At 40.3% G+C, this 26,492-nt stretch overlaps 1 protein-coding gene across 7 annotated transcripts in view; it reads left to right on the forward strand.

Annotated features, from left to right (window-relative positions):
* The window catches only part of MICAL3 (microtubule associated monooxygenase, calponin and LIM domain containing 3), a 174,848-nt gene that overhangs the window by 61,621 nt on the left and 86,735 nt on the right, over window positions 1-26,492 (forward strand). For 6 of the 7 annotated variants that reach the window (XM_030960431.1, XM_030960437.1, XM_030960432.1 and 3 more), the window contains exons 2-17: window positions 6,061-6,436; window positions 11,861-12,068; window positions 13,400-13,516; window positions 14,202-14,303; window positions 14,897-15,052; window positions 15,578-15,678; window positions 16,650-16,907; window positions 17,464-17,579; window positions 18,846-18,972; window positions 19,483-19,576; window positions 20,677-20,824; window positions 22,068-22,264; window positions 23,192-23,304; window positions 23,785-23,847; window positions 24,572-24,745; window positions 25,755-25,847. In XM_030960431.1, the coding sequence (XP_030816291.1) occupies window positions 6,173-6,436; window positions 11,861-12,068; window positions 13,400-13,516; window positions 14,202-14,303; window positions 14,897-15,052; window positions 15,578-15,678; window positions 16,650-16,907; window positions 17,464-17,579; window positions 18,846-18,972; window positions 19,483-19,576; window positions 20,677-20,824; window positions 22,068-22,264; window positions 23,192-23,304; window positions 23,785-23,847; window positions 24,572-24,745; window positions 25,755-25,847 (2,331 nt within the window). In that variant the 5' untranslated portion in view covers window positions 6,061-6,172. The remainder of the gene's footprint in view (window positions 1-6,060; window positions 6,437-11,860; window positions 12,069-13,399; window positions 13,517-14,201; window positions 14,304-14,896; window positions 15,053-15,577; window positions 15,679-16,649; window positions 16,908-17,463; window positions 17,580-18,845; window positions 18,973-19,482; window positions 19,577-20,676; window positions 20,825-22,067; window positions 22,265-23,191; window positions 23,305-23,784; window positions 23,848-24,571; window positions 24,746-25,754; window positions 25,848-26,492) is intronic. The other variant, XM_030960434.1, reaches the window with a different exon arrangement.

The following is a 26,492-nucleotide window of genomic DNA, read 5'->3' on the forward strand; positions in this document are numbered from 1 at the left end:
CAAGTGTGTTTGTAGCCTCCATTCTTTGTTCTGCTCAGAATTGCTACTTGGGGCAGAACAGTGTTGTTCTCTAATGCTCAGTAAAGCTTTTCTCAAAGCTGGTGTTTCTGCTCTTTCTTGTGGCATACACAGCATTTTAGCTTGGAAAAAGGAATGGGTCTATGTCCTGTATGGTGTTAAAAGCTGATATACCTTGCTGTGCTAAGGCAACCAATTTGTTTTATCCCCATTTGAAGTCACAGAAATAAAGTTTTATGAAAATGTCATTCTGGTAATTTTAGGAGTCTTTCTTTTGTTTTGTTTTTTTTAAATAGGCACTTTCCAAGGGTTATTACATAGTGTTTGCAGAGCTCTGGGGAAATCCAACTTGTAAAACTGGGTGGGAACTAACTTTAGGAGATGCATTTCTGTGTTGAAATGTAACATCAGGAACAGCTTCAAAGCACTTCAGATAAAGGAATTCAACTGTGTTGCTCTGTTACATCGTGGTGTGAGAATGACACCTATCCAGGTGTCCTACTGTTATTCCCTTATCTTCTGAGAGAACAGCTACCTCTTCCTTGGTATAATTTAATTTTTTTTCCTCTCTTCCAAAGAAAAGCATTGATCTGTTTCTTGGTCTCTTTCTTTGTTAGTGTTCATTGAGTGTAGGGAGTGCTATGATCAAAGAGTTGTGTATGACAGCAGCAGCAAAGTATGCTTTTTGAGCTCTCATAGAGAAAAGGTTGTTTTTTGTAGGTCAAATGCTTTCAGTAGTTGTGTTGTGGCATTGAAGAAATGGTTGGTAATAAGCAACATACACATTTTTCCTTCTGTACCTTGATGTGAATTTGGGAACCAAAATATTTTCCATAACTGCTTCTCTATTTGTATGTTTCCATGTTCTTCTGTATAATTAGCAGTTCTTCTCAAGTGAGTACTGGGTTGAGTTTTTCTTGACATGAGCATTCTATGAACTGTTTATGTATGTGCTAAGAGCAGGTTCTGGTATTTGCAGTCAAGTTCATACTTGGTTTCTCTTTCTCCCACTTTTGGCCTAACTTGGGAGGGACGGTAGGCAGGAAAGAGGTGGGGACCCAAAAGACTGTCTCCCATGTGGTGGGCAGAAGTGACCAGCTCAGGTTTCATGGTATATTAAAACACAGTTTTCTGACAGCTTATTTGCTCAAGTCTTGAATGTTATGAACAGGAACAGATCTAAATCCCATTTTAAGACGTGCTGTGGACAGGGCTGACGTGCCCTTTTTCCATCTGGTGTAAAAGGGAAGCTGCAAACAATGGCAACCACGCCTTTGTCCTCCTGCTTTCCCATTCTTGGTCTGCATTATATGGAGCTAAAATAGTTGCCAGTTTTGGCTTTAGCTTTTCTTGTCAAAATTGTCCTCTTTTTGCCATCTGTTCCACAGTCTTACCACTGCCCTAAAGCTGCACTTTTTGGTATTGTAATCACTTAGAAAGTCATGAACATATTGTAGAAAATCCATTTTTTCAGTTTTAGCTGAAAGTAAAAGAATGCAAATCTTAGAAATTAAAACAGAGCTTTTTCATTTGTTGGAATAAAGATTTTTTTTTTCTTTGTGTTTGGCTTCCTAAAGAGGGGAGGCTTATGGGATTGAGCCATTTGTTCATCTGCTTTTCAGTTCATCCTTAATAACTTTTGAACAATTTCATCTAGATTCAATGAGGAATAAGAGTCTCAAAGGTTATTGGTTTCCTAAAAGAAAACTGGATGCAGGGTCGAGGAGAGAGACAAAAATAGGTGCCCCCACTGTGTGTAGCATGAGCTTAACTGTAATCTGTGCTTAGGCTTTTGCTAGCCAAGTTGCAAGTGTGTCCTGGCTGCCTGGGTACTGCAGTAATTCAGAGTTTGCCGAGCTTGTTCCTGAGCCTTGCTTAGGCACAGGCTACAGAAGGAGCCAGGAAAGGGGGAGGCAAGGGCATAGGGAATGTTGCTGGACAGTAGTTTTATGATCATGGACCAGTTTGCTTTCAAATTCCTTATGGTATTACTGCTTCTTCTTGATGCCTGACTTCTCAGAGGTTTGTCTGTCAAGGGTGCATCTGTGGTGTTGGCCTGGCTGTGAAATAACTCAAATGTAAGAAAGCACTTACATGGTGCTCAGAGAAACTCGGCATTCTGAAGTGCAGCTGGGCAGTTACTTTGGCAAATGCTTTATTCACTCCTGATTTAGGGTAGAGAGAACAAGCTGTGCATGTAGATGGAATTAACTCAATAATTTCTAATGGGAAAAAAGAGATGGCTGAAAAATACATTCCCGTAGTATTTTATTTTTTTCCTGGGCTCAAGTCATTGCTTGAATGAACACTTTGAACAAAATTAGGATGGAAATGTGGAGGGAGTGGTGACTCATATAATGGGGATTTATTTGCCTGAAATATATAAGCCCTGCATTTGCAACACTTGCTGCAGAACTTCAATTTGTACAACCAAAATCATTATGTGTAGAATTTGAAAATCTCCTCTTATCTCTTGCCTTTGGCAGAAGTAGGGCACTGGGCTTTCTTTCTCGTGTATGCATTTGATAAAATATTCATATTCCTGCATCTGTGGTGATTGTGGGAAGGAACCACCACCTGGAATTATTCACTGCCTTCATCTCTGTGTTTTCCATTGGTTTCTTTTGTCCTGGGCGAGCACTGGAGATCCTGAGGGTACTTGGAGCCATGAGTCAGTGACAACCTCCTGCTATTATTGTAAATAGCAACGTGAACACTGTTCTTGCATGCGTTTTTCCACGGGCTTTGTCTTTCTCGCCCAGCTCCCAAGCCAAGGAATTCACAGAGCATCTGAGTCAGCAATCAGCTGCCTCGAGACAAAACATGCAGGATACTGCAGACTTGCAGAACAGCCAGCAAGGCACACCAGTACCCTGGAAACCTAGCAAATAATTCCTGCCCGCCCTTGCTTTCCTCCTGTAATTTCCATGTTCTCTGACGTGTTGCTCTTGGGTTCCAAGGGCTCAGGGTGTTTACATCAGGAATGCAGAGTTCTAGGGAGTGACCTAATGTGGTGACTGAAGCCTTGGTGTTTCACCCGTGGGCATAACTGATTTCCCAGGCTGTATGAAATGGGATTTGGGCAGAGCTGCCATGCTAAGGTACCCCTTGGAATGTGCTGGCTCAAATGACCTGTTTGTTCCAGGTTTGGCTGCAGCTTGGCAAACCTCAGACACACAGCAGTAAGTTCCTAGAGTGAAAGGATATTATGTTTAATATCCACGTGTTTTGTGGGGCAACACACACCCCAGTGTCCATGTGGCAAAAGAACAAGTTTATTGTATGAAGCCCTGTTTATAAAAGGGGTTTGAAAACCTGGGCAGTGCTGTGTTCCTTAACACCACCCAGCTCCTGGACCTGTGAGATGTCTGCAGCTTAGGATGGAACAGAATTGAGAATCCTTTCTTTCATCCTGGGGGCCAGCTTGTTTTCTTATTTATAGCCAAATTAATTGCCCAGTACAAGCCAGCTTGTACTGTCATAAAATGTGACAAAAAGAGGTTGGGTTTTAACTTTGGTGTGTTTGAGCAGTGCAAAACCAATACTGCTTCACTTCCTTGGTGAAAAGCTATGGGAGAAGCAAGAGTAAGAAGTGATCCCTGTGCTGTCCTTACATCTGGATGTATCAGAAGTGGAATGTGGACTAACAGACCTGAATTGTGACTCCACTTAATTTAGGTCATGTAGTTGTATTGCTTTTTCTGAACAAGTCTCAGTCATGCAAAGCACTGTGTAAAGTGAGTGTTTGGGTGGCAGAAAGGGGGTGCAAGAAGTGGGGGGAACATAAGAGTATTCAGCTTGGAATGCTGTGCTGATTAATGAGGCATATGACTTTAGGCTGTAGGTATTTTATTGTGTCTGTAGGACACAGAGACACTGAAATGACTCCTTCAGCGTTAGAAGTGTTTTGTTGGAGTCCATTATAATATTCTTCTTGAGAACAAAAGAGGAGACACAGGTCTTCAGTACCTGGCTGGGCCAGAAGAGAGATGAAGAGGGACTTTTAACAAGGACATGAATGATAGGACAAGGGAAATGGTTTCAAACTGTTGTAGGGCAGGTTTAGATTGGATATTGAGAAGCTCTTTGCTGTGAGGGCACTGAGACACTGGCACAGGTTGCCCAGAGAAGCTGTGGATGCCCCATCCCTGGAAGCACTCGAGCAAATTAGATGGAGCTTTGAGCAACCTGTTCTAGTGGGAGGTGTCCCTGCCTATGGCGGGGGCATTGGGACTTTGTGACCTTTAAGGTGTCCCTTCCAAACCAAACCAGTTTAGGGTTCTGTGACTTGGCTTCTGTAGCAGTGCCGTGATTTCCCTGAGGTGCAAGCCTGAAGCATGTTTCCAGCTTCACAACAGTGAAGTTAAGATGGAAAACAAGGAAAGCAGTTCCAATTTGCTTAGCAGCGGCACTGATATGGACATGGGCATCACTATCAGCCAGTTAGAAAAACAGCTTCGTGGGTACTGAGTCCTCTAAGATGGCTGTCCTTATAAAGTTAGAATTACATTCTGCACTATAACCCACTGCTGTACTTTGATTTCTGTAGGAACTTTTATTTTTAAAAACTACCAGCTTGTGGCTGTATGTAAAGGTTTCCAGGACTCCTTTGCTGTTTCTAAACATAAATAATGAATACCATGTTAGGCTGAAAGGCAGGAGTGCCCAAATAAACTACTGGAGAGCTGTCATATGGGAGGGGAAGAGACATGAGCTGTAATGTTTGGCTTGGCTTCCTGTCTGCTGGAAGCAGGAAAAGAGCTGGTGAGAATCTAAAAAGTTTTATCCAAGTCCACATATTTCCCTTTTTGCCTCAATACCCTTTGCAAAAAAAAAAAAAAAAAAAGGGGCAAAAACCACCTTGGAAGTGCTTTCACTTCCATAGTTTGTGCATATGTTCCCATGCTGCCTTCATATCTGAAGGCAAACAGAGCTATTCTTTCTCAGCAAGAAGGGTAATTTAGAGTATACTTAGTGTTACCTATAAAAGAAAGAAAAAGGTTTATTCTATATAAAAGAGAGAGAGGAAGAGCTGATACCTGTGCTTTAAACATGATCCAAACAATTCTATAGGTCTCCAGCCTGCTTCTGAGGCATCCCAGAAACGAGCAGCGCAGAGCTCGTGACAGCAGCTCTGCCCCAGCAGGTTAAAGTAGACCCCAGCTACCACCTAAAATTTTCTATGGACCTGCATATCAAAAGAAGCTGAAAAACACAAAATAGGGGAATTACTATGGGACCTTAGAAGGCTCATGCACCAGCCATGTTTCACTCTTACGCTGCTCATTTATGGGCTGAATTATGTGTGTAGGCTTTAGGTAAGGGAAATATTTATAATGCTTTATGCAACATAGACAGGCTTCCTTTTTACAGCCTTGACTAATTTTTCCAAGAAATTGATTGCTATTAGCAGGTTTAACTTATTTTTAAGATCACAGTAAGCATCACTGTGCAAAAACCAGTCTTGGCAAGGACTGTATATCAGCTTCTGCTATGCCATCCTCTCTTATCTCTATTTATCATGACCAAAGACGTGTCTTTTTAGAATGAAGGCACAAAAGCTTATTTTACTGATGGAGTACAGACTCTTGAAGTGTTTTGTGGCAGTCGTGTTTTTAACACCAGCCCATAACTGTTGCTGTGGTGTTACACAGTAGCTGCAACATGGTAGGGTCTGCCTGTTCTGTTTTACAGCCTCTGCCCTCTTCCAGACACCGTGTAACATCTGCCTGTTTACTTGTAACTTCCCTGCTCTTCACGCAGAATGAGTTTGGATAAAAGAGCAGGGAAAACTCATTCCAAGGCACTGGCTCAGGTTAAAGTATTTTGTGATTTAACAGAGGTGTGAGATGTGCTGCTGTCTGCAGTGAGGCTCAGTGAACTCTGGAAGCCTCCTCTTCAGTCAGCTTGGGTAGAAATCCTTGGGATATCAATCACCTGAGAACTGACTGGGAATCTGGGCTCTCACTTCAGCAGGCTTAGACAAAATTTTGGAACCAAAAAGAGCAAGTTCAGTTATGCTTTCTTCTTTTTGTTTTATAGGTTAATAATGCTTGTAAGGCAGAGGTGAAAGTGGCTCAGCAGAACAACATCAGGAAATCTGGCAGACTGGAAGAGCTCAGCTGCCCCCCTGGGCAGCTGCCACGTGTGAAGCATGGAGGAAAGTAAAAACGAGAAGGTGAACCAGGCTCATGTTCTCTTTGACAGATTTGTCCAGGCTTCCACCTGCAAGGGGACTCTCAAGGCTTTCCAGGAGCTCTGTGACTATCTGGAACTAAAGCCCAAGGACTATCGTTCCTTCTATCACAAACTCAAGTCCAAGCTCAATTACTGGAAAGCCAAAGCCTTGTGGGCCAAATTGGATAAAAGAGGCAGCCACAAGGACTACAAGAAGGGGAAAGCATGCGCCAACACCAAGGTAAGAGGTTCAGTCACCATGGGCCAGGCAGCTCTTACCCAATCCCTCTGGAATACACAGTAAAAAGGTGTGGATGTAGGAAAATATTGCCTGGTGTAAGCCAGGGAAGTTTCAGGAATGTTCTCACAATTTTAGTGCTTGATCAGCAATCAGAAATTCCTTTTGTCACCACCAGATGTGACTGCCCACCTGAATGTTTGTATTTTATTTAGGAGGAGCAGCCAGCAAGTTCTTACAATGAAAGTTTTTGTGGCATAGATCCTATAGATAGATGGCTTGCAAAGTCTTAATTGGTAAACCTTTAATCTTGGTTGACTTCTTTTTGCATTTTGACAGCAACAGGAATGTGTTTTGTTGGAGTCTAGGATCCAAAATATGCGTGTTTGGAAATTTCCAGTTGTAATTTGAAAATTCTCATGACTCTCTGAAGAAAACTGAACTTTTCTGCTAATTTGGCAAAACAGACTGTTTCCCATTATTTAGAAAGTGATCAATTTTATTCTAGGTTCAAAGAAAAAAATATGCTGTGGAAACTCATACCAATTCTTTTAAAAAGGTTGGTATGTGTGGTATTTACTGCAGGAATTCCTGCTTTTACACACACACACAGCATTTTACTATTTTTTAAACCTGAATTACTGTGAGCTGTTATTTATGTGCTGCTGCCCTTGGACAGTGCAGTTTGAAAGCAGTTCTTTATATCATTTATTGAAATGTGAATAGAATAGGTTGGTTTTGTAAATTATCAAGCACTTTTTTTTTTCAAAATAGACAAATAGTGCAGAATAGGATAAAATTAGAACAGGATTCTGTCCTCCTTCGTTGAGGACAATAGATGCTGTTCTTTCTCTTGAATAGGCACCTTTTGAGAGAAGGAAGTACTTTAATTGGAAGAGTTAATGACTAATTCCTCAGTATAGAATTGAGGGAGAATATATCTTGTTTAGAGAATGTAATTTCAGATTTGTGGACTTATATTTTCCCCCAACTGGATATTAGAAAGTTATATACTTTTCTTAATTGTTTATCTTGTTTCACTTTCCAGTGGCTATTTTCATAGGGATGGAGGCATTTATAATGAATTACTGTAGTAACACTTGGTAAACTCTGAAAATCAAACAATTGGGCACTGTTGGTAGTCACAGTGGGCAGCAGCTTCAACACCCCAAAATTCCAACCACTGTTAAAGTTTACATTTTCAAGATAAGAAAGGAAGGGTTTACCAGAAGATGAATGTAGTGGGTTTTGTGTATGGTTAGGAGTAAATCTTCCAAGTGCTATGAACATCATGGAGAAGAATTCCAAATTTTCTGCAAAACTGATCACCTTGTGCATTCATTAGATTCAGGAATTGCTCTTACTTTGAATGAAACATAATGGGTTAAACTGAGCTAAGGTGTTTAAGTCTGTGAAATGAAGATAGGTGGTTTATGTTTTTAGGACAAAGAGATGGAAGGAGCAAGATGTAGAGGCTTTTAACTTATTTGAATAATAGACTCTAAGAGTGATTTTTGCATCTAGGCTCTGACTGTGTTTGTTAACACTGTGGAAAAGGTTGGTTCAATAATAGAGATGAAAAATTAAAGAAGGATTTAATGGGCAGATAAGTGGATGGTGCTTGATTGTGAGAGCGTACAAAAACCAGATATGAGTGGAGGGTGACATCCAGCTATGAAAGGCATTCAGAAAACTGAGTGTAACATTTATATCCATGGGAAGTGGAGCTGAGTTTAGAAGGACATTTGTGCTCCATTTGGTATTATTGAGCTTGAATTAACAGCTAGGCAGCCACAGGGAAATGTCAGAAAGGTAGAGATTTTAGCTTGGCCAAAAAGTAGCCAACTCTTGAGGTTTTGTGGCTTGACAGCTCTGACAAAGCTGATTAAACCAGTGTCTCTGATGAGGGTGATGCAAAGACCATTTATAGAGGAAGATCACATGAGATCATGGGTGAAGCCCCCTGAGAAGTTGGCAGTGAGAGGAATGAGAGAAAAGAGGTGGTGCTCTGAAAGAATAACTGGAGATCCAGAGGAGTACTGGAGGCTCAAAAGTCATCAGAAAAAGGTGTGCTTTGAGTAAATCATGTAACCAAGTGTCTTTAAAACCTCTCTTCAAGTACAGTTATAAAGTGGATAAAAGGAGTAAAGCATCCTGGGAGTGATGTTTGACTGAAGAGGTTGCTGGGGATTTTGTATCCTCCAGAAGCTTAACCTATTTCATACAGCACAGCCAAGTTAAAGAGAGTGAGAATGGAATTGGAGAACTGGGATCAAGAGAGTGGTTGTAGAAGTAGCATGTGGTGGAGTGGTGGTGAGATAAACAGAGAGGCTCATGTGGGACTGCCCCTCATTGAATGATGAGAGGAGAACCTCAGAACTTGCTGATGTTGGTGTGAAGGATCATGGTGATGGGACTGGGCAATGGCTGCAGTGAACATATTTTTTAAACCAAATTTCACCATGTATTCCTCTTATATTTTCATATATGTTTCTATTAATTTCTTGTTTCCTATCCGAATAGTATCTGCCATTAAATGTTTAAATTTACTTTACTCCTAAGAGGTAATCATAACTGTTTAAAGCAGAGGCCTTTTGAAAACTGAGTCATGTGTGATTTGATATTTCCTAACTCACTTGGCTTTGTATTCCTAATGTTTAATGTAATTTGCAAACTGCTGATTAAAAGGTACAAAGATTTAAGTGGGCATGTGGAGATGATAGAATTTAAAATAAAGATTAGAGTTTTATCTATGTCAGAACAGAAGTCAGTAATTTCTTTAGGAAGCCTGGCTTCTGTATACTTGAACATAAACGAGTTCTGAAGTTTTCATACTTTGTAGGATAGCTCTTAATTGCCCATTTAAAAATTGTTCAGGGATGAGGTGCTGTGCTTGGAGTTGGCCAATTTGTGCACATGGCCAGCATCCAGGCTAACCAGAATTCAGATAATCAGAGTTCATGAAAGTGTCTTGGACGTGATGGGTTGTTCAAATGTAAATAGTTACAAATAGTGCTCTCTCTCCATTGGTTATCCAGAGAATACAGCATTTCAGTTTGCATTTGATGTTCCATTACCATGGCATTGTTACTGGAAACTTAATATAATCTGTCTGAAAGATCTTGAGCAAGAAGTGTTTTTGAGGGGTGACACAGCTTCAGTGCAGGGAATTGCAGCAATTGCTTGGAGTCACTGAGGGGAAAGGGAACAAGGAATAACAGTAGCTGCCTTTATTTGGCTGCACTTGGCATGTCATGGAGTTACTGCTGACTGAGAGTAGCAGAAGATGGGTTTTTATGAGATATCTGGCACTGGAAGAAGCATTAGAGGTGGAAAAGAATTTTTCTGTTTTTAATTGTGCTTAGAATTTATGTTTTATAACAGCATAATTTAATGTTTTTGTGATGGAATTTTAAAAAAGGCAACTTTGACCATAAATTACTTGTTTGAGTATTTTACATTCAGAATATCTGGAATCTTAATCAAAACCCAAGTGCTTTTAACCACATCCTACTATGAGAGCATGGAGGAAGGATAGAGAGGAAAAAAACCTTTTAAGTTCTTGTGACAAAGTTGCAGGCAACTAGCTTATAATTTCATGAAACCTGAGTTTGAACAGTCTGATTTTAGTACAATTCCTTTGCTGTTGTGTACTTCATCATAAATATTTTATATGTGGAAATTTATCAAAGAATGAAAATCACCCAATTCAGTGTGTTCTTGTTGCTTATTGAAATCCAGGCTCTTTGTAGTTACTACCTGAATAAGTATGATGTGCTGAGCTAATTTTCTGAAAAGTTAAAAAAAAATAAGACAAGGTTTGGGAATTACACTTACCTACAAAGAAAGCAATATTAAAATTCAAAGAATATAGATCTAACTGAGGATCCTGTTCAAGATTACCTGTTCAATATACAATTTTATTTAGTTATTTATTAGCTCAGAGGTTGGGTGTGCCTTTTGTCCCAAATGCTTTCAGGTTCCTGAAGCCACTAAAGAAGCAGTGGTGTTATTATTCCCTTCCCTTTCCTCTAGACTTGATCTCTGCCCTCAGATTTATGTGACTCCTTATCTTATTCAGTAGTCCTACGTGGAATTTGCATGTCAACAGCTATGTCATCACTGCTGTAATTGGTTGGTTTTCCATCATTCAGGCTTTACTTCTGCAGTTTCATGGTGCCTGCAGAGTTTATGCCTCAGTGAGTAAGTGGTAAGAATGTGGCAGCCTTTAAAAATTGTCAGATGGGGATGACCACCAAACACCAAGTTTTGCTTTTTGGGATTGGTTGTTTATCAGAACAGTGGCTCATAGTTAAATTTTGGCATAATTAAGAGTTTCTCAAAGTGCTTTCTTGTGCAGCCATAAGGATCTGGAAGAGAATCATGTGGCAGCACCAGCAGCCACTAGGGTAACAAGGTCTCTGGTTTACTCGGTAGAACTCAAAGTACGATAACGATGAAGAAATGTACTGTGTACTGTATTTATGTGACTGCACATACCAACACTTTCTCTGTGCACCTCAGTTTCTGTGGGTAAAAAGTGTCTCCTGACTATCTTGGGTTTTTAATCTGAAAGTATTTTGCTGCATCATTCTGTTCTCAGAAGGTACTTCAACACTAGACACGCATGTATTTTACATTCTCAAGTTGTTTTTGGCATCTGATGGTGTTTGTGAGTAGAGTGGAAAAAGATAAGAGAAGGTGAAAGACCTTTCATATGACAAAGGTTAGGTTGGAGAAAAGATTTGTGTGGTCACACAAAGGTTTTGTTTACATGATGTTTACTTCCCTGAAGTCTCATTTGCTGCAGTAGTAGAAGCCCCAAAGCACCACCAAAGGCATAAAATATTGTGCTCTGACTTGGCTACTCTTTTATTCTCTTACTCTAAATGATGGTGTTTATAAAAACATTAGTGTCTTGTGTTTGTCTGCTGTAGCTTTTGCAATACTACTGAAGATATTCTAAAGAAAGGCCTGCTCAGTGTTTGGAAGATGAGAGGAAAACTTGTCAGTGGTTTTGTTTTTGGGGGGTTGTTTTGATTTTCTGTTTTGTTTTTTTTTTTTTAAAAAAAGTGGAATGTGGGAGGGAGAAGCCTTCAGAAACATTGCTGTTCTCCAGGTAGCTTGGAGAGTATGACTTGGCAGCTCTTCCTAGAGCAAGGGTTGCAAGCACACAGTTTTACTCGCCTGCTTCCCGAGTCTTTTGACTGCTCTGCAGTATACTTTATTTTCAGGTTGTGGTTTCTGCTTATCAATGCCAGAACTTAGCAGGTAGAAACAGAGAGACTGATCTGAAATTCCAGCTTATGTTTCAGACAAAGAGCACTTCTTCCTTGGATTGGGAGCCTTGGGATGCTCGGAAGCTGCTGCAGAAATCCCCATTTCCTCCAAGGACTGTGCAGTTATTCAGTGCTGGTTGTTTTGCAGTGTCTGATAATTGGGGCTGGACCCTGTGGCCTTCGCACAGCCATCGACCTGTCCTTCCTGGGAGCCAAGGTGGTGGTGATAGAGAAGAGGGACGCCTTCTCCCGCAACAATGTGCTGCACCTCTGGCCCTTCACCATCCACGACCTCAGGGGCCTCGGCGCCAAAAAGTTCTATGGCAAATTCTGTGCAGGATCCATAGACCATATCAGTAAGTACAGGCAGGGCTGGGCACAGCAGCACTACTTCTTCCTGGGGGGAGGAAGGTGAGGGTGAAAATTCAGCCTACAGAGTCCCTGCTCTCAAGTTTTTGTGGTACAGTTCAGCATTACTTTTGCATTCTGGGCTGGTCATGAGGTTAAAACATGCAGTGTTTATCTGTCATCTCTTAGACATTCCTAAGGCATAGCTTCTTCCTACACTGAAAAGTACACTTAAACGTTTTTTTTTTATGGGTAATTTTTCTGATTTTTGCTGATACATTCCTGCAGCTGCCACATTGTTCTGTTTCTCTTGAGCAACTTGTAAAGAAAAATTAGTGCATGCTTTTGAACATTCTTGTGAATTTCATTCTGGAGAGAGGAGGAGCAGTTTCGGCTTTGTTAATGTTCAGGAGAGTGATGAAGATATGTTTTGATTAAATAGATGTTTGTGTTAAAACTGAGAATAATCTTGATGATTTTTATATTCTGTTAAATCAGTCCTCTTTGAAAGCTGAATGCTTTGGTGGAGTAGGAGTTATTTTTCTTTTCTTTTTTCTTCCCCAAAAGTGACTGTACAAGGCACAACCAGGTGTTGCCCACCAGTCTGTGTTGTCTTTTTTTTAATTTGGCAACAAATGGTAAAACTGGAAGATTTCTTTGTAACTTCAGCCTTGCAGATTGCTTTTCCCCTCTAATTTATTTTCATTTTTATTCTTCCAGTCTTTATGCATTTGTCTTTTTTTGTGTATCAGCACGCTAAAATTTAGTGTTTAGGTGGAGGATTTTTTCATTTCAATATCTGAAATATGACAGTAAGCTGTTCTCCTTCAAATTAATTGAGTTTGCACGCTGTAATTTTCATTCTCATTGCCAAAGTTACCTGAAGAGGAGAGAGGTGGTGAGGAGATTTCTATGCCCTCACTAACCCAGAGGTGCTGGGATGAAGGTGCAGTCACTATTACAGCTGGGCTGATCCAGTGGCTCTCTGCCATCTGTGACAAATGCAGTCCTGCCTGTGTTGTCTTCCCTCCCTCTCCTGCAGCTCATGTCCTGGTTGTTACCCTTGTTGCTGGTTAGGGGACTGAAACCACTAAAAATTACTTTTTATGCTTGGAAAAGAGTTAAAGAGTTGGGTTTTCAGCTGTGTAGAATTTTCTTAGCATGCTGTAATATCACACACCAGTGGTGCCTGGATGAAATGCTGGGAACTCTGTGGGGAAGAGGAAACTAGCAGCTGGCCTTTAAGTCAGGGTATCAGTAATGTCACACAGACACACGTGGGCACTTGTGCTCTTTTCTTTTCCTTCTATTTCTTTATCATCTGCTTTTTTCTTTGCAGGTATCCGTCAGCTCCAGCTGATCCTTTTGAAGGTTGCCTTGATCTTGGGAATAGAGATCCATGTCAATGTGGAGTTCCGGGGGCTCGTTTACCCTCCAGAGGACCAGGAGAATGAAAGCAAGTAGCACTGAAATGGGCAGTAGAGAAGGGGGGAGTTGTGGTAGGATACACAGGATACACTTCTTAGCTCTGCTTATGATGTTAAGTCCTTTCCTTGTGCTCCATTAATAAGAATAGTTATTAATCCATTTTTGCTTGGATTTGTAGTAGGATTTGCTTTTTCTAGTGACATATCCAAATTAGTACCTGTATGAAACAAAGTCACCAGAAGGACTGCACAGAAATAGACCAAGACATGGTAAATTGTAATTGGTTCTAAAATACTTAAGCCTATTACATAACATTTTGAAACTACTCCTTTCTTTGCATTCAGTGAGCATATTTATATTGGTGAATGATCCTTGTTGTACTTTTAGTATCACTGTGAAATCTGTTCTCTGGTCACCACAGGAGTTGTAGCTTACTTGTTTTTTGGCCTTTTATTAATTGTGTAGGCAGTAGAGAAGTTTGTAGGGGCCCTTAAAGCAATTAGGGGCGTTTTAGCAGAGTTGTGTCTGCCTCTGATTCACGTGGAATTGCTGCACAGTTCAGGAATAGCCCTCTCATCAATGTAGCTGTCCTGCAGGGTTTCTTGGCTGATCACATATTGAAGGATTTATTGATAGTAAGAACTGATTTTATCTATTTTTTTTCCTATTATTACTGCCATTTATATTGTCACTAACTTGGAGTTTATCTACAGGAATAGGTTGGCGTGCACTGGTCCATCCCAAAACTCATCCAGTGTCTGAGTATGAGTTTGAAGTCATCATTGGAGGGGATGGCAGGAGAAACACCTTAGAAGGTAATGGTTCATAATTCACCTCCAAACAGTACTTATTCTTAAATTTGTTGGAACAAAAGTGGCCTTTAACACACCAATCAACATCTGGAAAGACCCTTGATAGTGCTATAGGGACAGTGACAAGTGATAGGGAGATTAAAAGTCCATGTAAACATCCATTTATAGCAGAGACATGGGTGGTCTTTATTTTCTTCCTCTAAACTAATAAAGACATGAGGGTTTTTGATCTGGATAATTTTTCCTACCATTTTTCTTTAGTTGTGTTGCTACTTCTACCTTTGGGTGTAGGAACTGAGGTGTTGAGTATTATTCTGTGTAGCAGTGAATCCCTTTTTTTTTCTTAATGGAAATTGCAGCTTTAGGAACTGAGATGAGAGATGAGGTGGTGGGCAGCTTTTTCCCTAAACAACACTTTTCTGATGAAGCAGAGAAGTGTTGTTTAGGGAACAACACTCTTTTTCCTCTTTGGATGAGTTTGTAGCTCATCAATTCCCTTCTCTCCCTTTACTTTGTGAGTGCACCTGCCTGTGGCATACTGATCCCTCTCTGAAGGATGTTTGCTTTGCAGCATTGCCACTTTATCCTTCCTGCAGGGTTTCGCCGAAAAGAATTCCGTGGCAAGCTTGCAATCGCTATCACAGCAAACTTCATCAATCGCAACACCACAGCTGAAGCCAAAGTAGAAGAGATCAGCGGTGTGGCCTTCATCTTCAACCAGAAGTTCTTCCAGGACCTCCGAGATGCCACAGGTTTGCCAGCATTTGACAGATTTCCAGTGAAATATAAACTATTTGTTTTTATAATTACGATTTTGCAGCTCAGATTTGTGTGTTTAATCAAGAAACAAGCATCTTGTGCAAGGCAGTCAGTCAGTGCTGCGTCTGAAATATGACTTCTCTATTTTTGTAGCTGTTCTGCTGTACAAAGCAGATGTGTGTCACTTTGATTCAGAAGTGGAGAATTTATAGTTTTCAGGAAATCAAAGCCCTAAATGAGAAGAGGTCATGAATCCAGAGTTTTGTTTTTGCGCTCCACATCTGAATGCAAACCTTAGAGTGATGATAAATGGGTTTTTTAAAAGAGGTAGCTTAATGCAGGTGAAATGTGCTGTGGTTTTGTTGACAGTTCAGATTTTAAAGTCATCCAGAGCCAAGGCAGAAAGTTGCTTGGCATTCTCTCTTTCTAACCATGCAGTTTCAATTCTTCTGGTAGAACTTCTGTTGCACATAACTCCTAACTTGTTCCTTCATTACCATCTTTTGTTCTGTCACAAGGCATTGACTTGGAGAACATTGTCTACTACAAGGATGATACGCACTACTTTGTCATGACTGCCAAAAAGCAGAGCTTGCTGGATAAAGGAGTGATACGGCATGTGGGTATTAACTTCTGTATTCTCTGTAAGCTAAAATTGTGGTGATTTACTTTTGGTAAGGTGAAAAGTAGGAAAATGTGCTTTTCCTCCATCACATAATGTTTTCCTACAGTTGTTATTTCAGAACGTGAATGTAATTGTGTTTGAAAAGGTAGTTAATGCCTTTCTGAAGTATTTGAAATCATCAGACAAGTGTTACAAAACCTGTCCTTTTCAAATTTGTCTGCTTTTGTAGATTTGGGAGTTTTGCTCATGCTAAGATAAAATATTCTGAAGGAACATTTAGTAGCTTAGTTGAGCTTCTCTTATTTTATGGGAATGAAAAATGCTCAAAAGTTTCTTAGCCCTTTCACAGTCAGAAATGCAAGCAGGACTGATTACTGTTTGCAATAAAAGTTCTATAGATTTTTGTCACAATGATATTTTCTTGAAAAATCCCTTCACCCAGGATTTTCTCCTGGGAAGCTGAGAAGCCTCAGAGAAAAAGGAAAACAAATTCTTATCCCATTTGCTTCTCCTGTGTTGTGCTCACATGTGTTTGGAGATTGTTTACCAACAGGTGGTTGTTTCTTTGGTTTCGTGTGAATTGTTTTGACTTATTGGCCAATCAGGGCCAAGCTGTGTCGGGGCTCTGGAAAGAGTAATGAGTTTTCATTATTATCTTTTTAGCCTTCAGTATGTATCCTTTCTGTATTCTTTAGTATAGTTTAGTATGGCATTCTTTAATATAATATGAATTGGCCTTCTGAGAACATGGAGTCAGATTCATCATTCCTTCCTGCCACGGGGCACCCTGCAAATACAATAGATTTTCTCCTGGAAACATTAACACAGATAGGAATGAAAGAAATTAGCAGGCAAATTTGTATGAGTAGAATTGTCAGAATTTTAATGCCAGCTACAATATATACCAATCTTGAAACAAACTTGTGGGTTTGACCAAAGCACTTTAACTGTGCTGGTTTTGACAGGACCATGCCGACACAGAGGTCTTGCTGTCCCGGGAGAACGTGGACCAGGAGGCTTTGCTGAACTATGCCAGGGAGGCAGCAGATTTCTCCACTAACCAGCAGCTGCCCTCACTGGACTTTGCCATCAACCACTACGGGCAGCCCGATGTGGCCATGTTTGACTTCACGTGCATGTACGCCTCCGAGAACGCCGCCCTGGTGCGCGAGCAGAATGGCCACCAGCTCCTCGTGGCGCTGGTCGGGGACAGCCTCCTGGAGGTTCGTGGTCAGCTCTGAATGAGCACAAAGCACTGAGATCCATGCTGCCTGACAGAGAGGCACTCTAAGGAAAGCTGCTGTTTGTTATAGAAGAAAGTGGGAGGTTGGAAGGAAGGGTGGGAGTGTTGGGAAAACAGAATTTTTAGCGTGGTAATGATTGCACTTAAGAAAATGTGTGCAGAGCTTTTTCTGAAGTTCTGTCTGTTCCATCTGCTTCTTGTTGACTCTCTACAGAACCCACTGTAGGCCTGCTAGTAGTTAGCATTTTGTAGTTGGTTTAAAAAGTGCTGTCTTGAAGAGAAGCTGTTAGGGCACCCCAGGCTATGAATTACTTTTGGAAATAGAGGAATACTGGCTTTGGGAGAGCTCTTGAGCTGTTCACTGTACATCTGGTTTCCTCTAGCCCAGTGGGAGTGGAACTTGAAGCTAATTACTGAGTTATAATTTCCCAGCAGATTACTGCCTGAATATGTACTTGATACTGCTTTAGGATTTTCCCTAAGTGATGCTTTTCCTTTCTCTGCTTTTTTTTTCCTTTGGTAACCTGTAATATCAGCCGTTTTGGCCAATGGGAACTGGAATAGCCAGGGGATTTTTGGCTGCAATGGACTCTGCTTGGATGGTACGAAGTTGGTCGCTCGGAGCTAGTCCTTTGGAAGTCCTTGCAGAGAGGTAATGGAGAAAGTGAATACATTTACAGTTCTAATCCAATCCTCCAACATCTCATCATTCATTACAGTTTCTTTTAGTACAAATATCTAGCCAGAAAGGGAGATACAGACTCTCACTGTTTTTAAGAGAATGCATGAGGGTATAATTCAGTTAAAGAAAAAAAATTTCAAAGGAGTTGATAAACTGAAGTATATGGATGAGTAAGAAATGTTGCTATTTCTGGACCTAGTATTAAAAGATTAGATGAGGAATCTTTTTTTTAGGTGCTTATTGACATTGCATGGACAAAATGAGCCTGTCACCAGCCCTTCAATGACAAACCAGATAAGGATGTAGGTGCCTTTAAGGCACCAGATACAAAAGTTCTTGCTGTCTCCTATTATCTTGTGAATACTTTTTATTATTTCCTTGTAAGGAAGCTGTGACCTGCTATCTTTCATGTTGTCCTCGGTCGCTTTGTTTCATATAAGCCAAAGAGCATCTTGTGTTTTTTGAAGTATTGAGTTCTTGATGTGTTGATCAGCTTTGCCTGAGTGTGGTTTTGGTGACTCAAGGGGCTTTCTTGGAGATCAGAACTCAGGTAATTAGAAGAGGGAGTGAGTAAAAGCAACAGTTTTTAGGTCCTATTAAACTTCAGCAACTGCAGCTTCTGACCATCAGGAACCATAATATAATTTCTAAAATGGCACAATTCATACTTAAAATTCCATTTGTTTGAATTTAAAAAAACAGTGAGGAAAATAATGTTGCTGTTGAAGCCAGACTTCATCACCTTCCCATTAGCCACTTCAGACAGCAGTAAAATCTTCCCTGGGCTTTCTCTTCCACATATTGAACAGACTCAGTTCTCCTGGCCTCTTCTCACAGGGCAAATGCTCCAGTCCCCTTGGTGGCCCTTCTTCCTGAGCCCTTCCTGTATTTCAGCGTCTTTATTGTACTGGGCAGCCACTTCACTTTTGCTTAGTATATTGTTCTCTTCCCTCCTTTGGAATTCTGTACTTGTATTAAAGTGCAGATTTTAATATGGTTATGCTGGCTGTTAGCTATGCAGTGTCTGAAGTGGTTAGATTTCTGATTTGAATGTTTATCTCCCCAGAGTTTACTTAGCCATGGTAGTAGTGATGCATCTCTTAAAAAAAACAAAAGCAGAACAAAACCTCAAACCAGCCAAAACAAACCAAAAACCCCAAACCACCACAAAGCCTAAGGAAAACAGATGAACCAAAACAAAACCCCAAACTTTTTTTTTTGTGTTATTTTCCCAAGGGAAAGCATTTATAGGCTGCTGCCTCAGACCACCCCAGAGAACGTGAGTAAAAACTTCAGCCACTACAGCATTGATCCTGCCACCCGATATCCCAATATCAACGTCAACTTCTTGAGGCCACAGCAGGTAAGTCACAAATGGTGCTCCTGGGTGCTTGCAATCTGCAGTGGCTTTCCTCAGGTGAAGCTGTGCCAGGGTTTTGGGAACAGAGAGTGATGTGTGCGTGGCATGGAAGCAGTGAAAGGCAGTTGCATCAGTCATAAGTAGGCTTTTGTACTTGAACAAATTCCTTTTTAGGAATGTTTCATTTTGATAATTTTAACTGTGATATAATGATAGAGGGAACCTATAAATTTGTGTTTTCTATGTGTGCATGTGCATTTTCTTTGTAATAATCCAGTCTAGCAGTCTGTCATTGCAATTTGGTATCCACTGAGCAGCAGCAGTCAGCTGGACTTTACAGCACTGATGAGCTGATTCTTGCTGTTGTGAGGTTCTTGGGGTAGGATTTTTGCTACCTACATGTACTTATCTTTTGTACCTTGGGATGTCTTCTTAGTGTCTTCTGGTTATTTCTGTGTGTGTCTGGGGTGCATGGCATGTTGATCATTTAAATGTTTTTGTGTGTCATTTTAGGTACGCCACTTGTATAATACAGGAGACTTGAAAGACATTCACCTGGAGATAGAGAACTTTGTGAACTCCAGGACACCAAAGCTGACTCGAAATGGTAGGTCTGGCTGCTGTCCTATTCCTTTTGGTATTCTGGAACTGGATCAGTGCAGGAGCTAGAGAGCAGCAGGGCAGTAGGATATTATTTAACCATTCTCTTCATTTAGAAAATGTATCCGGTAATTGTTTTGTGAGCAGTCTGAGCTTACAGTTTTTCAAGTTCCATTAGCATGGGAATTTATTTTTGTTTACTTAATTTCCCTTGCTTTATAATGCTGTTAATTTTCTAAGCACATTTGTTTGTATAGGCAGTTCTTTTCACCTCCTTTACCTCTAACAATGCCGTTGCTTAAAGTGCAGAAGCTTGGACTGAGTTCACTCTAGCAGTAGACTCAGAACTCTTACAAATGTATCAGAAGGTATTACTTGTGCAGTCTTGCGTGTTCCTGCTTTCCTTTTCTTTGTCTCCTCTCTCAACTAAATGAAACCTCACTTTGCCTGCATTATTCTGAGAGCTAGATGCCTTGTGATAAGCATTTCAGTAGCTGTCTCCTTGTCTCTACCCTGAGGGCTATGTCAGACTTTGCCCTTTGCATGCCCAGATAGTGTTTTGGGATTCCCAGAGTGGCTTTTTGCTGCTAAGCCTCCCTTTCTCTGCTGAAGAGCTGTGTAGTCTCTGCTCTTTGCCCTGGAGCCATGTCCCTTTAGGCTGCAATCTCTTCAGATCTTCTGGTAAGACAAGGTCAGAATAGGTGAGTGCTTTTAAAGGAAAGTTTTCAAGGGAGAAGAAGTTACAGAAGTACATTTGTCTGTTCTTCCACTAGAAATGGTGTATCTGTATGTCCTTTTGATCATATTTAACAAGCCTTTGCAACTGTTTTATATTTCCTGGGGCTCTTTTACAATAGCTAGGGTGAAAAGTCTGGCAAGTTACAGCTTGGATAATTAGTTTTCAGCAAGTTAAAAAATACTTTCTTGGTTTCAAAATAGATATTGATAGTATTTTTAAAAGAAAATAAGAATCCTGTTCTCCATTGTCGAAGGAGCTTGTTTTTTGTATAAGGTTTTGCTTGTTGATTCATGGGGTTTGTGTTGTACTCAGAATTTGAGCTGTTGTTAATTTCTATTTTGAAATGTGGTTTGTTTTTTTTTTGACAGAGTCTGTAGCTCGCTCTAGTAAATTGCTCAGCTGGTGCCAGAGGCAGACTGATGGATATGCTGGTGTTAATGTGACAGATCTGACAATGTCATGGAAAAGTGGCTTAGCTTTGTGTGCCATTATCCACAGATACCGTCCGGACCTAATGTGAGTAACTGGCTGCTTCAAATCATTGGGAAGAGCAGGAAATTAGTGATGTTTGGAACTAATAATATGGAGTTGGAGGCAGTGCATTTGTGACTTATGAAGAAATAGATTGAAATGAATTCAATTAAACTTGATAGAAAGCAACATCCCGTGATTCACTAGCAGAGTGGAAGGTCATGATAGCTTAATGAATTTGAAAATAAATGTGTTGTCATTTTCCCTTCTGGATGATTTGGCAGAACTAGGCTTCAAATTGGTACTGACTGGAAAGCATTATTGACTGACAGATTTTATGTGTGAAGTGAGTAAGGAACAGTTCATAGCTTCAGTTAAATCTCTTGTGAACAAGTCTCTGCACAGCCCTTTATAAATTTCCTGTTTAACAAAGCAGCTCTTCCTAAAGACTTTCAGGCTGCTCTTTCTAAAATAGTGACCCACAGCCTAAATAAAGAGGTTGTTAGTGTTTGCACACTGACTTGGTGGTTGGGTGAATGGCAGAGGTGTCCTCTTCAGTGATATATTGGGTAAAACAGTGCCCAGATTCTAGAATGGGAAAACACTAGCTGCAAAAAGTATGATAGCAAAGATTCTGGTACTTCAGTCTGAAATGTCTCCAACTCCCCAAAGGGACATCAGAAAAAGTGAATTCTAGAGCTGTACTTGAAGGCATAACCCACTGTAAAACATACTGAAAAAATGTGGAGTTATTCCAATCCATATGCACTGAATTACTTCTGTATTAGTATACTTAAGTGAACATGAGCTACACTGTTTAATAGCTTTATAGCTTGTGGAGAGTTCAAACAGTTCTTAAAATGCTTCATGTAACTCTCTACAAGCTCTAATTTTTCACATAGTTATACAAGTTTTGGAAAAAGCCAGCAGGACAAAAATATGGATCAGTCAAGAGAAAAGGGGACAAAAAGTCAACATTTAATTTAGTTCCAAGTACACAGAAGATTTTATGTAGGAGAGAACATACATCTTCCAGTAAAGCAGGAAGTGGAGATGTATTTCAGAGGATGATGCTTTTTAAGAAGAAAAGTGTAGGTTTTTAGGAAGGAACAAATTTTAAAAGCATATATTTGAGCTAAAGTTCACTGTAGTTAAGTAGCATCAACTTTGCCATGTTGGTGGCAAATAAAATTAAGATTTCAAGTGAAAAAAAAGATGGATGTCTGAGTTCTTTCAGAAGATTGGTTTCTACTTGATTCAGTGCAAGGCCTCTTTTTGCCCTTTGCAGAGACTTTGATTCCTTGGATGAACACGATGTGGAGAAGAACAACCAACTGGCTTTTGACATCGCTGAGAAAGAGTTTGGGATCTCTCCCATTATGACTGGAAAGGAAATGGCATCTGTTGGAGAGCCAGATAAGCTGTCCATGGTGATGTACCTCACACAGTTCTATGAGATGTTCAAAGACACCATCCCCTCTAGTGGTAAGCACTTTGGGGCACTTTTGTGAGGTTTAAATACTACTCCAGGGTGAATGTGTGTGCTTCAGTTACCTTATGCTGCTTCTGCATGAGCACATTGAGTAGTTCTCACTGTAGCTTTACATTGCAAAATGTTGACTTGTTACCAATGCTGATAAAAATCATGTTAGCAGCAGCAGGAGCAAAATAAGGAGTTAATATACAATAATGTCCTCAAAAGTTCTAAAGTTCACTTTTTAATGTCCTCAAAAGTTCCCTTCAGCACTACTAGATACATTTTCTGCTTTCTTACTATTGTTTGTCTTAGCTAATGGGCCTTGCAAGTAGTTGTTGAACAGGTAGTTTCAAAACACCAGCTGAATTTTGTACCTATTTATCATCTGTGAATGGTGAGACTAATTTCAGGCCACTGAGGAACAAAAGATGTTTGATCAGAACTGAAAGATGTAATTACCTAGCCCAAATCAATATGGGCCAGCCTTTAAATATTGATAATATTGTAACAGCTCTTTATTACTGATGATCTTAACTCACATGTATCTCCCTGGTGAGGAGGAGAAATTCAGTTTAATAGCCTTTTAAAAATATAGTATGTATCATGTATTATTTCTAAAAGTCTGGACTCTTTTTAAGAATACTGATGTTCATGTTCCTTAAATCATGCTCTTTAAATGTAAAAGTAAATAGAGTAAACACAGCATCTGTTATGGGTGATTATAAACCCTGAAAGAACTGCTTTGGGCAAAATGAAAAAGTAGAATAGCTGAGAAAGGTATTCATTCTAGACATTAGTGATTTTGTACAGTGAATTTAAGAAAAAGACTGCTATGTTGAAAAGAATCAATGTGTCCTTTAGTTGTGTATTTAATAGCAACACCACAGAAACAAAACTTCATGGCATTCCTTTGTTCTGCCTGTTGTCACTAACAGATAGCCTGGAGCTGAATGCAGAGGAAAAGGCTGCCCTGATTGCCAGTACCAAGTCTCCCATCTCCTTCCTCAGCAAACTGGGACAAAGCATCTCTCGGAAGCGCACTCCCAAGGTAAGCAGGCACAACCCTGGGAGCACTTGAACAGCAGCCTACTGTCCAAGCATGGTGCTACAAATGCAGGTGTTAGTGTCTGGTAGTCTGCAAGAGACCATGTGTTCACCAGCTCTTGGTGTGGGATGATACATGGCATCTATGACTGCAAAATTACATCTGTAGTATGTACTCTCAGAGGTGTATTTCAGTCTTAAAAGCTTAGCCTTGTGGTAGTACTTGGGCATTTATTTTCTCTTGGAACATAGCTAGTTGTTCAGTTTTTGATGATTTGAAAGTGTTGAAGAATTGTCCAGTTGAAGGTTACAATCCTCTAAGGAGTGTCTAGCAAAAAACTTCTTTTCTTAAACAAATGGTGAATGAACACAGGGAGTTAAATAAGCTTTACAACTAAACTGATTAGGTGCACTGATGACACTTATCTCAGCCCAGAGAGGTATAAGAGTTATTTTGTTCTTCCCCCACTCCTTCTGTTTTCAGGACAAAAAAGAAAAGGAACTGGATGGTGCAGGAAAGAGGAGAAAAACCAGCCAATCTGAGGATGTAAGTATTACAGCAAGAGGTGTCAGGGAGCAAAATAAATGGTAGGTATGTTTTTCCCCACTTCAGTTGTTTCATTGTTTTAGTATCCAGGCAGGGATAATATAGGATTTTTTGGATAAAATTCAATTCTTCGTTAGAGGTTACACTCTCATGGTATCTTTAGTGCAAATATTTTACTAATGTTTATGAAAGAATATTACATAACAAGTGAAATGTTGTAGTTCCCTGATGTTCTGTTTTTATTGCAAATGACTATGGTTTGTTGAGGACATCAACACTCAAAACTTCTCAGTGAAGTTGTGTGGTATTGTCAGAAGCTTGATGTATATTTAAACTTTAAGTTTGGTTTGTGCAAAAAGCATACATTTCCAGTATGCCCACAAGGCAGTTTTTCAAATTGAGTGTTTGTAGCCAAATGGGTACAGGTGAATTAAAATTCAGTACTTTGGGTTTGTTGTTTGAAGATGAACCTTTGGTTTATGTCAAGGGTTTCACAGGGGTGTTTCAGCTGAGATCTTTTTGGTAGGTATCAAATAAGATTGAAAAGATCAGTAAAGTTTAACAGAACATTTGATGACTTGCCAAAGGAAATTAAAATCTGAGCTTTCAAGGGAGGCTAAGAGATTTGTTATCTATAGTGTAAGAGACTTTTCACAGCAAAGGGGTAGAAAGGAGAAGGTGATCTGGTTGAATCTTGTTAAATTTTGATGTCACTGATTGTTAGGAGGACCTCCCACGAAGCTACAGAGAAGAAAGGCCCACACTGGTGAGTGCCCTGACAGAGAGGAGAATTGATGCTGCCATTGGGAATCAGAACAAAGTCAAGTCCATGGCAACCCAGCTGCTGGCCAAGTTTGAAGAGAATGCACCAGTGCCGTCCTCACACTTACGAAGACAGGTAGGAGATGGATAATAAACCCCTTTGTCTGCAATTGTAGAGGAAAACCATGGATGATAGCATGCATTCCTCAAGCCTGGATGCTAGTGTTGCTTTTCTACTTCAAAGGCTCTCCTAAAGAAGAGTGAAGTTTACACAAAGCCTAAATTTTACAAGTACAGGGTGGAGGAGACCAGCAGTTGAGTTTCTTTTATAACTACTATTGCTCTTTAAAAGCTTTCCAGGAATGTTCTCCTTATGCTGTTTAAGAACAACCATTTGATTTCTGATTTGAACATTTTCCTATCAGGTTACATCTGTTTGTTCTTGTGAGCTGTGATTAAGCTTTGTACGTGTGTATGTGCAGCAGATAAATGCCTGGGAGTTTCTTGGCAATCAGGTGTTTGTGTCATTCCAAATGAGGCTCATTTGTTCTCCAGGATGGTATCTGAGCTGCTGCAACTGCAGGCTAGCTGTCTTTGAAGTTAGATTGAGTCACTTCAAGCTGCTGCTGGCAGTGCAGTGTCAGCAGGATGGGGCTCAGTGTGGTTTAAATGCCAGAGTCCTTGCTCTGCTGCATGAGTCCATCCCCACAGCTGGTGCCAAGCTCTGTGCTGCCATGGCCACGTTGTGAGTGGGACCTGACCTGGCTGCTTGAAAGCCAGCTCAATTTGTCTCTGTCACCCTACATATCAGCACTTGTAGTGTAACATAATCAGAATGGCCATGTCTATCCACACCATAAAATGTTTCTTCAGCTGCTACACATTGGCTGGCATACTCAGCCAATGATTTGAAGAAACAATGAAATGAAAGGAAAGGTCCAAAAATATGTGAAGTTTCCCATTTTTGGATGGTTTTTTTCCTTTTTATATTTTACTTGCTAAATGAATTCCCCCCCTCCCCTATTTTTTTTTCCTTAAATGTTTGTCTGTCTTATTCTGTATTCCATTCCTATGGCTTTCTTGGAGTTTCCTTCACTATTTTATCTTTCCTCCTTGGTCCCACCTTCCCTACAACCTGCATGCAGCCACCTGTCCTGCCTTACCAAGAGCGTGTCCACAGCCAACCATCCAGCAGACGAGAGCAGGGCCGGCTTGCCCCCATACCCCAGTGGAAACAGGTAAAGAAAACTCATTCTCACTACAATGCACCTCCTCACCCAACACCACCCATCACTGTTGTGGTTTTAAGCCAGTCCTTTTCCAGCACCTTGTCTGAGTCTGTTATTTTAAACAATTTCCAGTGAATAAAGTCAGCGTCTCCCTTTGGTGATGATGGATGGTTTAATGTTTCAAAAATATTTAATCAAATTTACCCTGCCTTCTTGTGCGAGTTTCAACTTACCAAGACGTTCATTGATGTTGCAGCAGAAATTTTTGCCATAGAATTTCTAGATTCTTCTGTTAGAAATAGAGGAAACATGTAAGCAATTATGGAAAATCATGAGGTAAAGATGTCTTATCATCTATGATATTAAAGCTCTTCCTTGATATAAATAGTAAAATTGGTTATCAGTTTTGCTATTCCTATGTGAAATCTTAGGTGTTCTGTAGTTGCAGGAGACTTTCCTGTGGTTTCCCTTTCTTTCATGCAGGTTTCCTTGCCAGATTCTCACACTTGTTGCTTTGCAGACTCCTGTGTTACTGTGAATTCAATACGTTTTAGGTTTTCTTTCACAGAATAGGGACCAACAGCAGAAAAATCAGCAGTTATCAAATTTTATTTTCTCTCTAATGTTTTGGGCCATTGTCATTGCTGCTGTTTT

Source organism: Camarhynchus parvulus, chromosome 1A, assembly GCF_901933205.1.
Source record: "Camarhynchus parvulus chromosome 1A, STF_HiC, whole genome shotgun sequence".
In the NCBI taxonomy this organism is placed as follows: domain Eukaryota; kingdom Metazoa; phylum Chordata; class Aves; order Passeriformes; family Thraupidae; genus Camarhynchus; species Camarhynchus parvulus.